General features: G+C 31.7%; 1 protein-coding gene across 1 annotated transcript; it reads right to left on the bottom strand.

Moving 5' to 3' along the window:
* Positions 1-1,089: 1,089 nt before the first annotated feature.
* LOC131629915 (E3 ubiquitin-protein ligase At3g02290-like) lies at positions 1,090-4,169 on the bottom strand. The gene is made up of 5 exons (XM_058900716.1): positions 3,976-4,169; positions 2,554-2,940; positions 1,891-2,314; positions 1,645-1,754; positions 1,090-1,434 (listed from the first exon to the last, which is right to left on the bottom strand). Exons 2-5 carry the CDS (start codon positions 2,671-2,673, stop codon positions 1,408-1,410), a joined length of 681 nt encoding a protein of 226 aa, XP_058756699.1. The 5' UTR covers positions 2,674-2,940; positions 3,976-4,169; the 3' UTR covers positions 1,090-1,407.
* Positions 4,170-13,330: the final 9,161 nt, after the last annotated feature.

Raw genomic sequence — 13,330 nt, 5'->3', positions numbered from 1 at the left:
TCTTTCCAAGACTAATCATAGTTTTCTAATGAGCGATGAAGCATCTTCAAGATGTGTTGTTAGAGGATTCACGGAAAGATTTAGCATTCAAATCAAATTTTAGAGAAACCATGTTAATATTTGGAGCTTCATTACAAGTTGCTGAAATTTTTAGAAGGCAATGAAGACCGGTTAGTTCAAAGAGCTAAAAAATGATAAGCCTTGTGCATTTAAAATCATTAAATTTAAGGGAAATTGTCATAAACACAAATGTGATGATCCAATAATGGAGTAGCTTGTCAGTTAGTTAGTTGACAACTACCTACCATATAGGTTAGTTAGTTGGATGAAAGCTAATACTATCATTGATAGTATAAAAAAAATTATAAATGTAACAAGTATTTATTCTAAGGGTCATGCTAACGAGTGCCCCCGGGACACTCGAGTGCCCCCGGGACACTCTTTAAGGATACTAAATAAAGAAAATATTCTTTACAAAAGTCAATATTTCAAATTCCAATACATTTTCAATGCACTAAATACACGCATTTTAAGAAAAACTTACCACTTTAATTACTTAAAGAGTGCCCCAGGGACACTCGTTAGCATTTCCCTTATTCTAATTCAATACCTCATTGATGCATATCATACTTATTTTTTATTCAATTTGCATTATAATATAACATTTTATTTAGAAAGACATGATTGAATTTTATGACAACTAATTTATCAAAGCTTGATATTTTATTCAAGAGGCTTGATATACTTACGCCACTTTTCTCTACACCTACCTTACACCGTATAAAGACAACAAAGGAAAATTGTTATGCACATAAATCAAAGTAAAATAAATTATTAAAAAATAAAATTAGTATGCATAAGGTAATGTTAGGGTGTAGGTGTCAAAAATAGTGTAAGAATATCTTTTCCCTAAGAACTTTTGCTTTCATCATGAAGAAATAGACATTTTACTTTAATTTATCTTACCATTTGCAAATAGAGACCTCTCACCCATAATTCTCTTTCAAGATTTAGATTTTCAATTCTTCAAAATTAGAATTTTGACTTAAAATTGAACAATGGCTAAAAAATCATAATTGACACCAAAAAGAGAAGAAAAACAAAGAACTCCTTCCATTACAAGGAAAACTCTGAAAGTTGAAACCATGACAAAGTTCCAATCTGAAATTTGATATTCTCTTCCTTGCAAATTTTGGCAAAGGAGGAAAGCATAAATGTGGAAACAGCATGATGAATTCAAACTTACAATCATGATGGTTAATAGAAACTTATAAAGATGATTGATTACTGTACATGATAAGTGTGGATGGATGTATTCACAATGTCTATACTTGTATTTTCCCTTTCCTTCCGATGCGACGTCGCCGACGGCAAAAAACACACGTCCAACCAACCAACCGCAGAAGATCAAATCGTTTCATCGAATAACATCACCTACATCAAAACAAAATAGCACTTTGTTCAACTTCTACTACGCTACTATTCGACAACACTTTGTACTATATCGCATATGACATAACAAAAGCAGTTTGTGAAAATTCGGCTACACCACGGCGCTGTAGAGCCGATATAGCTGCTATTTGAAAATCGAAAAGCAATACAGTGGGAAAGAATTTGAAAAGTTCGACGTAGATATTATATTACCTTCCCACAAACAGGACAGCTGTCGCTTCTTTCCATCCACTCGTATATGCAACCAAGATGATAATGATGAGAACATTTTGTCATTATTTTCGGATTCTCTTCGGTGTATTCTGCAAGGAAAATTGAGTCAAAATGTGTCGAGGCATCCTACAGTCCGACATTTCATACGAAATTGAGTCCAAACACTAAGTGGTCTTCTAATGAAAATATGAGTATGAAACTGCATGAAATTTAAAGAATGTGAACCTTCAAGACAAGTAGGACAAACATCCTCCTCTTCTGAGGACAGGTACACAAGCTCAGCTCCAGTTGTAAGTTTTGCTGACGAAAGTCTAGCTGAGGACTTGGACCGGTATTCTTTCGATCCATCTTTGCCGGTGGATTCATTCCATTTACCACTCGAGTTAAAAGATTCTGTATCTGCATCCACATCACTTCTTAGAAGTTCGGACTCGTTCAAATGACTTGAACCCTTTTCACGTCTTGAAACTAGTCTGTCGTGCTGTGAGCGGAAAAACCTAGGGTCTGCATCATAAGGGAGCGGTCTTGGAGGAGAACGGTACATGTCAGATAGAGAATTATCAAGTGATGCGGAAGTCGTCATAGATGCTGCCCCCTGTACAGATGAAGGAAGCGCTTGCATGTCCCCTCTACGAAATACTAACGCATACTGAAATTTGAGGTAGATAGGAAAAAAGTTAATAATACGTAGACACATTATCATTAAAAATCGCTTTGGGACTGAAATATTTTCCAAAATGTTTCGTGCAAAATAAACACGCAATTGGTAATTAAAACAATGAATTTACCACAAAATACTTAAGCAAATCCTTAGATCAAGAAACATAGCGAAAGTTTTCTCAACAAAAGTATAGGATAGAGAAGGGGAGTTCAGAATTTTAGTCTTACAACAGCCAAAAGGTTTTGTAGGAAGCAACCGGCGCACACGCAGTTTCGGTAAACATGGCTATGTGGATTCATATAATCTTCCAAATCATCAACACTCAAACAAGAACAAAAGGAACCCATGATTTCAGCTTCAAAATCTTCCTCTCTTTCAGATTAAAACTCTAGCACTTCTCAACACAAAAGATCGCCAAAATATCTCGATTGACCTACATTCACACGATGAGAAAAAGAAACCCCCAACAGCACTAGCCAAAGACTATGCTTTCTAAAAAAGGAGAGAGGATTCTAAGCTCGCAGAAGTTTAAATGCCTCCGCAAACCAGCACCCTCCCTCTTTTGTTCAGATGTTCGGTAATATGGATAAGCAGATTCCAACTTTCTTGATCACCTGTAAAATAAACCAAAATTGCATAAACATCACTCATCAAAATAATCTGAAGTAAAATCTATCTCTTACACAATGTAATTAGTATAAAAAAAAAACAAATTTTCTAAAAGTTTGTATTGAGTTAGGCAGTTCATCCAATCAACATGCTCAAAATCCAAAGTAGCATGCATACCGAACATCATCGGCTAACAAACATTAAAATATAAAACCATCATCTAAACACAAAAAACACTGATATTTTCCCCAAGTGTAAAAAAAGTTAGTACTTTTTGCCTTAACTCTCCAATTCATAGGAGAAGGGACCATAGGTAATCTCTATCCAACCCTATAACACCGACACCTCTGAAAATAGAGTGACTGTGTTGGTGTTCAAATTCGACACCTACACATTTATTCATTTTTTCAAATTATTACCAATGTCGACTTCATGTTTTTAGTGTTCAAATTCGACACCGACACTTGTGATTAAGTTTAATTTATTATTTTTTCAAATTATTACCCATGTCAACGTGTGTTTCTGGTGTCCGAGCTTCATAGATAACCAATAATTGTTCAAGGTCAACAAATTTAATATGACAAAAATTAACATATATAAATATTCAAAAGGAGTATATTAGAAATGAGTGTTTCAAGGGAAACCCATAAATTTGTTTCCAATGTTCCTTCAAACAATGGAAAATAAAAAAACAATTCTTTACTTCACTGAAAAGCTATCAGTACATCAATCAACATAGAAACGTGATTGTTTCTCTTATTCAGCTGAAAAATCACAATCACTAATCTTAATCATCATCAACATCAACAATAACAACAATCCATAATCATCAAATCATAGCAAAATTAAACAAAAAACTGATCAAAACATATGAAGATCATTTTCAATAATAAAAAAAAAAAAACAAAATTGATGATCCTAAAAACAGATAGAAAAATACCCAGTTACGATAATCAAACAAAAAAGCAATAAAACGATGAAAAACGGAATTGGGTAATCGAGAAAACGGAAAAAGGTTGAATTTTTACGGCAAAAAGTACCTGAGAAAGTAAAATTCTAACGCGTTGCTGTTGGGGAAAAAGAGAGATAGAGAGAGATGAAGAGAATATTTGAGATTGATTTGGGATTATGATGATGAAATCAGGTTTTTTCTAAAAAAGGGTTTTGGAACTTTCGGTGGAATTTCAATTTGCTATGAATGAATTCGCCAAATTAGAGAGAAACTATTGCACTAAGTTTTGGTGTGGCTCTATTTATATTGAAGGAGATTTTCTTCATGCACACTTCTATTTATTTTCTTGATATTCTAAATAAATTAAAAAACTTAAATATTTGAGTGAAAAGAGGATGGACTAAAAAGTAAAAAATATATTATTTTTAAATAAAATTTATTTCTTTATAAAAATTTAAGTAAGTTAAAATATAGGATTTAACTGATTTCAAAACCAAAATGAATTCACTTCCCTCAATGTGTTACCATAATCACTGTATTTGTAGCCGCTTGATCTCAGAAAAGTTAAATTTGTTTTCCATTATGTATTTATAAAGTACTGATTTTAAATTATATTCGTTTGATCTTGATCAAACGGTTAGGAATGGTTGACAGCGTAACTGCAATTTCTGTGTGACTGCAGGGAATCATGGTTCTTTCAAAACACATAGAAAGTTTATAGGTGTGCATGCTTTGATATTTGTTTAAAAAGTTTGATACACGTTTTGAAGAGTTTTTCACCGTGAAAAAAGAGAAGTTATACTTTGTAGTTTCTGACTAAACGCACGTTTGTGAGACAAACTAGACATGTGTTTTCCATCGCGTATTCAATATCAAAGAGATCTACACATCATAATCGGAGTTGCACAATGGTATCTTTGTGTAAGTCAACACCCTACTGATTTAATAAATCTATTTTGGCTAAATAAATTCGATTTTTTTGTTTTTATAAAGTTACAACTTATTTTTGTTTAAGTTGCTTTTCTAATAAAATTCATTTTTAAGAGTTTTCATTTATTAAGATAAAAAGCTAGTTTGAATTTTTAAAAAAAAATTAATTATGATAAATAAATATCTCTAAACTTTTTATTTGAACTTCTAAATTATGAAATATCAAAACTAATCTTTTTATTTGATAAAAAAAACTACTTTTATACTAATAGTAGTATTAATCTATAGCAAATTGCCCTAAAATTTTCCATTAAATAAAGGTATTTCAACCCTTTATAATTGCCGTTTGTGCCTTGGGTTTGGTGAGTGGGTAGGGTAGAAGAATCTATATCCCTTCCATTCCTAACTTTATGTGTTATTAAAATTCTCAAAGGACAGTGACTCCATTTTCTAATATGACCAAGTCCCCCCTCCCTACACGTTATTGGACCAAATCACCTCTTATATCTAGAGCTGTCAAATGGCCCGGCCCGGCCCAGCCCGCTTCGGCCCGGTGGGCCAACGTGTTTTAATGGGGTGGCCCGGCCCAGCCCAATTGCTTAATGGGCCACATAAAATGAGTCCGACCCATATTTCAAAGGCCCGTGCGGCCCGATGGGCCAGCCCGGCCCGTACTTCAATATTATAATTTTAATTTATAAAAAAGGATGTAATGGATAAATGCAATACAATTTAAGTAGAGAGTCATCATAAACGTATATAAGTGGTGTTTAAAATATTTATCCATAAATATATATGAACACCACAAAATCATCCATGTAAAACTATAAAGTAACTTAATATTATCACCAATAGTTATCAAATTTTCTCTCCATCTCACAATCATTTCTTTGATCACATCATCTTGAAAATATATCTTGATCCTCTTTAACTTTTCTTTATGACTTGAAAACACATTTATGAAATCATATCTCATATCAATCTTTTTTCTCCAAATTTTACCGAAATCTTTTTCTAATGGGCCAGCCCGAAGCCCTCTTGGCCCGGCCCGGCCCAGCCCATAAAAAACATAGGCCCGGTGGGCTGGCCCAAAAAGACAGGGTCGTGTTTTTTTAAGGTATTTTGCGGCTCGACCCGGACTAAATTGGAGGGCTTATGGGCCGGTCCGATGGGCCGAGCCCATTTTGACAGCTCTTTATATCTCTTCATTATAGGGAAATTATAGAATGGTACGTCACTAAAGTTGTCTACGGTAGACAACATCATTCTAAGTTTCTACTTTTTGTTAGACAAGAGAAAATATATTAATTAAATGAAGATATTGTGTTTTATGATTTGTGGAAATGAAAATTATTTGTAGGTTCTATTTTTTATTCCTATTTGATATGCGATACTATTTTAAAGAGTTAAGACCTTGTGCTTTATGATTTGTGGATTAGAAAATTATTTGTATGTTCTATTTTTTTATTCCTATTTTATATGTGATATTATTTTAGATAGTCATAAAAGAAAAGAAAGAAATTTAAATTTTATTATGAATTTCAAAATAAAAATTTAGCTTAATACATTTTTTTCAGTCTCGTATACCTTAGAGTTCATTTTGGTATGTTTTATATATTAAAAACGTGTCACGCTTGTCTTTTTGTTAGATCTGTCAGTCAAAGTCAAATCTGATTGTCAAATAGCGGTGATGTGGAAATTAGGTGCTGAGGTGGAGGAAATCTGAAGAGAGCATTGACTTAGTAATGTTTTTCCTTTCTCATTTCATTTATTTATTTTCTAACTATAGTAGAGAAACTTGAGAGAAGGCGACGAGCTCTGAAGGCGACTGCGAAGAAGCGACCTCGTTTGAAGAAGATTTGAAGATGAAGGCAAAAGTGTAATCCAAGACGAAATCGAGGTAGAGAAAACAAAGGCGGCCTCAGTTAGTATTATTTATATTTGTTAGAACAAGATTTGATTCTGCATTCAATCTTTAGTTTTCATGATAACAATACATATATTTTATATGAAACAATTTTGTACTCTAATAGTTTCTTGAGTGTGCAGATTAAATATTTTGGTTGGTTATGGATTGCTATCTAAAAGATCATCAGAATCAACACTGACACACCTCATAAAAACTATTCATCCATTTCCGAAGTAACATCAACAGTTTTGAAGAATGTTGAATGTTCATTAGAAAAGGATTCTCAAAGTGTTCCTAAGATAAGATACTCTTCCAGATCAGAAGTCAAGATTTTGAAACTCAGATAAGTTTTTGCTTCTAGCTCAAAAATCAAGATATGTTTTTCAGATAAGTTGTTGCGTTCAATTCTGAACACAAGGATATGACTCTAAAGACTCTACTGCTTTGGAAATTTCATGTTACTTGATCTCTTTTATGCTCCCACTACTTCAGATCAGAAGTATATCTCTAAGAAGGAAAGATCAGAAACTTGCGCTAGAAGATTAATGATACAATAGTACATTACTTTCTCCACTACTCCAAGGACGTATGTACGACCTCAATTTTTATGTGCTCTTTGTCTCTCACAATCACATTTGAGTCGTTATGTCAGCTGGCAAAGAAAGCGACGTCTTGTCCTTCTCAACGGTCAATTTTTTGGGACTATAAATAGAGGTACTCACCTTTGAAGAAAAAAAGAAGTATTGTGAAGTTGGGAAGCTGCTGCTCAACTATTCAAACTACAACATACAAAACTTCAACGTAAAAATAAGAGAAAGAAATCAGAAATATTATATTGTTTTAAACACTCCATTGTGAGAAATCTATTTCTAAGAAAATCTCTAGAACACAAGAGCTGCTGCTCAGAATTTGTGTTGACTTTTGTTCTTAAACTTTGTTTCATTCTGCTTATTTAGAAGCATTTGTTGTAAACATTTTTCATTGTAAATTTTTTAAGATTTATTTTCCTCAAGTGAATAGGTTGTTAGTCTTAATACTTGAAAGGGCTAAAGTGTCTTTCTAGACTCTTAGAGGTTGTTTGTAATCTTTCAAGATTAGTGGATTAAGTCATTTTCTAAGGCGAAATCACCTTGGCGGGTGGACAAGATAGCCTTTTCTAAGGTGAAGTTGTAAAAACCGAAAGTGTCATTTCTCTTTCTCATCTTGCCTATCTCATTTGATTTAGTGAATAGTTTCTATAAAATAAAAAGTTTTTGAAAACTCAATTCAAACCCCTCTTTCTTGTGTTTTTCTCAACCTTCAATATTATTTCAACTTTAGGGTTTAAGGTTTGTAATGTTATGTGGTGTTTTTGTTTTTCTGAAAGGTTTAATCTTTGTTGGCTTGCATCAATGTTATGTATGTCTAGTGTTAGGATTTTAGGGTTTTTGTCCCCTTAACTAATTTTTTGTTTTCTAAATTTAGGTAGAAATGGATGAATACTTGTGTTTGCAAATTCATCATGGTGGTGAGTTTATAGATAATGAAAAAACTCTGTGTGAAGGTGGAAGTTTTGAAAATCCCTTAGAAGATTGTTCACTATGATCAAATGCTCTTTACAAGTCTCACACCGAGCACTTTAAAGAAACACATATCAACCAACTAAGAAGGCACACACTCTCTTATTTAAAAAACAAACACCAAACTCTATGGTGGACTTTGAATCACCCGACTCAAAGGACCTTTTTCATAATTACCAAACACTATGATAATCTTCCCCAAACACTATGGTGAAGCAAGTCACACTAATTATGTTTAGAAACGAAGAACTTATGTTGGCTATACAATAATCACATTCAAACTTCATTGTTGAATCTTATCAATATTACAATTCAAATATATATCACTTAATGCTCATAATCTATTTTGGTTTTAAAACTTTTCTAGTTTACGAATGTTTACATAGTTTCAAACCATTTTGAAAATGAATGATATTTGAATTGTGTAAATGAGAATGTGAAAGTGGTTGATTTGTTTTTGGTGTATGTTTCTTTATATACAACTTTAGAAATCTCTATGAATTATTACATATATTGGAATTCGAAAAGGTTCCTTGAAGCTTTGTCTTTCAAAACTATTACTATGATTTTGGTACATAATTCCTTACACTTTCAAAGGAGACTTGTAATGTTTTTTCACTTTTGATGACTTTCTTCACAAAATTTCCTCTTGACTTGTGAAGATAAGTTGTTGATGATGTCAGGGAGAGTATTTTGCAAAAACAAGCACTCAAAAATGTTGAAAATGAGGGAGTTATGCCCTTTTGATCATAGAATCAAGAACTTGTCCGATTAGGTCTATCTTCTTTAATCAACTTTGAATCCTCTGAACTTTTCTTGCATGATAAAACATGAGGAGGTACATAAGACCTCACAATGTTGTTTTATTGAAGGAACTTGATTATGAAGCTTATAAGTTGATGAAACTTGTCGAAAAACGCATGGAAATAAACACATGAATCTATGAAGTTTCTTGATGAATCAAGCCACATGATCTTGAGATGAACTTGACCAAATGAAGTGGAGAGATGCTTAGAACATGACACTTAATGACAAGAATATCTCTCTTGAATTTAATCCATTTAGCTTCCATGAATGCCCAATTAATGAGGGTTGATCATCAAAATCCTAGCTTTTAGGAGAGGTGTGGATACACTTGATTCAATCACCTATTTTACACAAAGTTTTGAAATACAAAGGTATATTTTTGTATTTTGGTTAGTATAACAAAGAAATATTCACAAGCTAAACAAACATGGGTGCTTGGGGATCCCTAAAAGATGAGGTGAGCATAACACCAAAGATGGAGCCTCAAGATTGTGATCTTGATTAATGATTGCAAAAGTGCATATGATTAGAAGAATTTTAGGGTAAAAAATTGGGGTATGACAGTTTTATTAAAATATATCCCTTGTTGATTGTAACCATTTGTAACGAGTCTGAATTTATTTCTTAAAACATTGCCATCTTCATCTAATTTGTTGAGAAAGACCCAACAGGTGGCAATCACTTGATTAGTTGAAGCTTTGGAAATGATTTTTTAAATATTATTTCTCTTAAATTGATTTAACCTTTCTTGCTTAGAAAGAGACCAATGTTCTTTGATGGTAGCTTCATTAGTTTCATTTGTCTCAATTGTTAAAAAAAAAGCCACAAGTTTACATACCTTGCTAAAGGAGTGTTGAGATGTAATTCACTGAGATATTATGAGCATACATTATTCTCTTTTTACTTTCATACTACTCTTTATAGAAATGCGAGGGAGGATATCCTTGTTTTCTTTCATGACTTTTTTTTTATAAAACAAAGCATAACAATATTACCATGTTTATTACAGTAAATGCATTTTAGGATTTTGCATTTAGTATTGTTCTTATGTTCAAAACCAAGACCAGTCTTATTGTAAGACGCTCATTAATTACCTAACAAAAATTTCAAGTTATCTTTTTCTTTAGTAGTAAATTTATCAGGTATGTTTTGAAGATCATTAATTTTATTTTTCAAAATGCCACATTGGTCACACTTGATAGATTAATCTAAAACTTATGGGAAGAGGATGTGTTTTGAATTGGATCATCTTGTCTCTCTTTAAGTTGTTATATTTCTTTCAATAAGTTTTTATTTTTCAATTCGAGGGAAGAATGTCAACATCGATACTCCTTAGAGGTATCTCGTGTCGGAGAATTTCTAAAATATATTTGGAAAGTTGCAATGGTTAAAAAAAGACCTTTTAGAGAAAATGTGCAATGCTTTACAACTGAGGCAATGTAACCATTCATGAACAAACTCTTTCGAAGGGTTGTTTTCCTTCACCAAGTTGCATGAATTTCTTTATAAATAGAGATGATTTCCAAACCTAATAAGATACAAAAATAATGTATTTAAAGAGTCAAATATCATATTTAAGTCATTTCTATATTTTTCTAATGCACGAGAATACATGAGGAAACTTTATTCGATAAAATATCGTTGGTAGATATGCTTAATGTAAATGTGTGATTTATGTTAAGGTTTCTAAAGTATCCTGAAGGGGGTTCACCAATTAACCCATTAGCAGCCAATTACCTAAATTGGTGGGGGCGAATTGAACCTAAAACTTAGTTTAAACACACGCTTTGGAATTTATTTTGTGCAACTTTTATTCTTGTCCATGTTTTGCAGCAAACCCCTAACACAAGATCTAACAATCTTTAGGTTTGATTTTCAATTTAATTTATACTTTAATGTGATTCGTATTAAAGGCCGCAATTTTAAAGGAAGTAATAATAATTTTCTATGATGGTGAAATGTATGCAATTAATTTTTATCATTTATGTGATTTTGAATTTATGGTTCTTTTTGTTGTGGTTAATTTATGAGTACAACTTTGATAGAGAGATAAACATATATGTTTGTTTATTCATAACCATGGTGAAAGATATATGATTATTTTAATAAATATATGTTATCTGATGTTCTAAATCTTTGTGAAATATGTTGAAAATAATATTTATTTAGGTTAGTTTAACATGTACATTAAATTTATATATATATATATATATATATATATATATATATATATATATATATATATATATATATATATATATATATATATATATATATGCATGATTTATAAATTGTTCAAGCATGTAAATTTGAATAATTAAGAATATATTTGGTTTATGGTGTATACTGAATGCAAAATACATGTTAAATATTATTCTTAAGTGCAAGTAATTTATTCTAATTAATAATGCACTATTTCTAGATGAAATAATTTGGTGAAGAATAAAATCATGAATATGAATATACGATGTATGTATTGGTAACGTAAAATTATGTAAATGAAATGTTAAAAATATCTATGACATGTTTCAACTGTATATTTTATTATGCAAGAAAATTGTTTATTTTAAAAGAATAGAAATAAATTATATGGTGTTATATTTATATGGAGTTTTTGAATTACATGTTTGAATCCACTTCATACAACAAAAGTTAGTCATAACAAATTTGTATGATCATGGTTGTTGATTGCTATAAATGTTTAATACATTAAATATATTTTGGATATATTAAGTAAGAGTAAATTTTAAATTAAAAAGGTTAGCAAATGAAGAGTGAAATAACATTTGTGTATACGACAAAATGAATGACAAAAATGTCATGGTGATAGTTTGTCAAAACTATAAAGAACACACACACACACACACACACACACACACACACACACACACACACACACACACACACACACACACACACACACACACACACACACACACACACACACACACACACACACACACACACACACACACACACACATATATATATGTGTGTATGTGTGTGTGTGTGTGTGTGTGTGTGTGTGTGTTATATGATAAAATGTACTAATATGACAAAAGTGTCGTGGTTTGATGATAGTTGGTAAATGCTATCAAGAGTACATAAAATAATCATAAACATGACTACTTAAAAGATTGAATATTTAAAGTTTAATAAAGTATGGAAAATTTTACAATTCTTTGACGAATGGATTGCAAGGATATGATGTCTTTGGATATAATTGATGAATGAAGACGTCATTAGAGATGAAGAACAAGCTCATATATAATTAATCATCGATAGTGGAAACTCAACTCACACTTGATTAACATTAAGTTTTGAGTTCAATGATAAAAGTACTCTATTAAAGTGATTGAAGTACTTAACTATCGATACATCTCAATGGATAAAAGTACTTGGGCCATAAGAATAAATGTGGTAGGATGATATTTTTCTCTTAATAGACATATAGTATATGTTTACTGGAATGCATAATTATGGGCGCATTTATGATACAGTCTACCTATATGAGAATGAAGTTTTGCCGCTTCATAGAGTTCAAGGGCTTGACTCTTAAATTCTCATGAAAAGGATATGAGTCACAAGGCCTTATTAAACGTGTCATATTGATAATTCGATCAATGGTATCGAGATTTCATGTGTGAGTTATGCACACTTGTTCTAATGAATAATTGGTTCAAAGATTGTCTACCAATCTATTCGGGGATGAGTGAAAACTTGACTTACTAAATAATGGTTCAAATTGTAAGATGCCTAATTTATCTGAAACCATAAAATTTCCTGAATAATGGATTTAGATATATTTTGAAAATGGTGGGAGGTTGTTGTAGAATTTCTAAAAATATATTTGGAAAGTTGCAATGGTTAAAAAAAGACCTTTTAGAGAAAATGTGCAATGCTTTACAATTGAAGCAATGTAACCATTCATGAACAAACTCTTTCGAAGGGTTGTTTTCCTTCACCAAGTGGCATGAATTTCTCTATAAATAGAGATAATTTCCAAACCTAAAAGGATGCGAAAATAATGTATTTCAAGAGTCAAATATCACATTTAAGTCATTTCTTTATTTTTCTAGTGTACGAGAATACATGAGGAAATGTTATTCGATAAAATATCGTTGGTCGATATGCTTAATGTGAATGTGTGATTCATGTTAAGGTTTCTAAAGTATCCTGAAGGGGATTCACCAGTTAACCCATTAGCAGCCAATTACCTAAATTAGTGGGGTGAATCA

Source organism: Vicia villosa, unplaced genomic scaffold (assembly GCF_029867415.1).
Source record: "Vicia villosa cultivar HV-30 ecotype Madison, WI unplaced genomic scaffold, Vvil1.0 ctg.000622F_1_1, whole genome shotgun sequence".
NCBI lineage: Eukaryota > Viridiplantae > Streptophyta > Magnoliopsida > Fabales > Fabaceae > Vicia > Vicia villosa.
Note: the sequence above shows the minus strand (reverse complement) of the source record. Positions and strands in the feature narration are given on the sequence as shown.

Bases quoted from the DNA above. Each gene is read 5' to 3' on its own strand.
- LOC131629915 (XM_058900716.1), bottom strand. From the start codon at position 2,673: ATGGGTTCCTTTTGTTCTTGTTTGAGTGTTGATGATTTGGAAGATTAT. The intron at 2,315-2,553 runs GTAAGACTAAAA...CTCAAATTTCAG, and splicing joins TACAAAACCTTTTGGCTGTT to TATGCGTTAGTATTTCGTAG. The intron at 1,435-1,644 runs GTAATATAATAT...GTTTTGATGTAG, and splicing joins GCTGTCCTGTTTGTGGGAAG to GTGATGTTATTCGATGAAAC.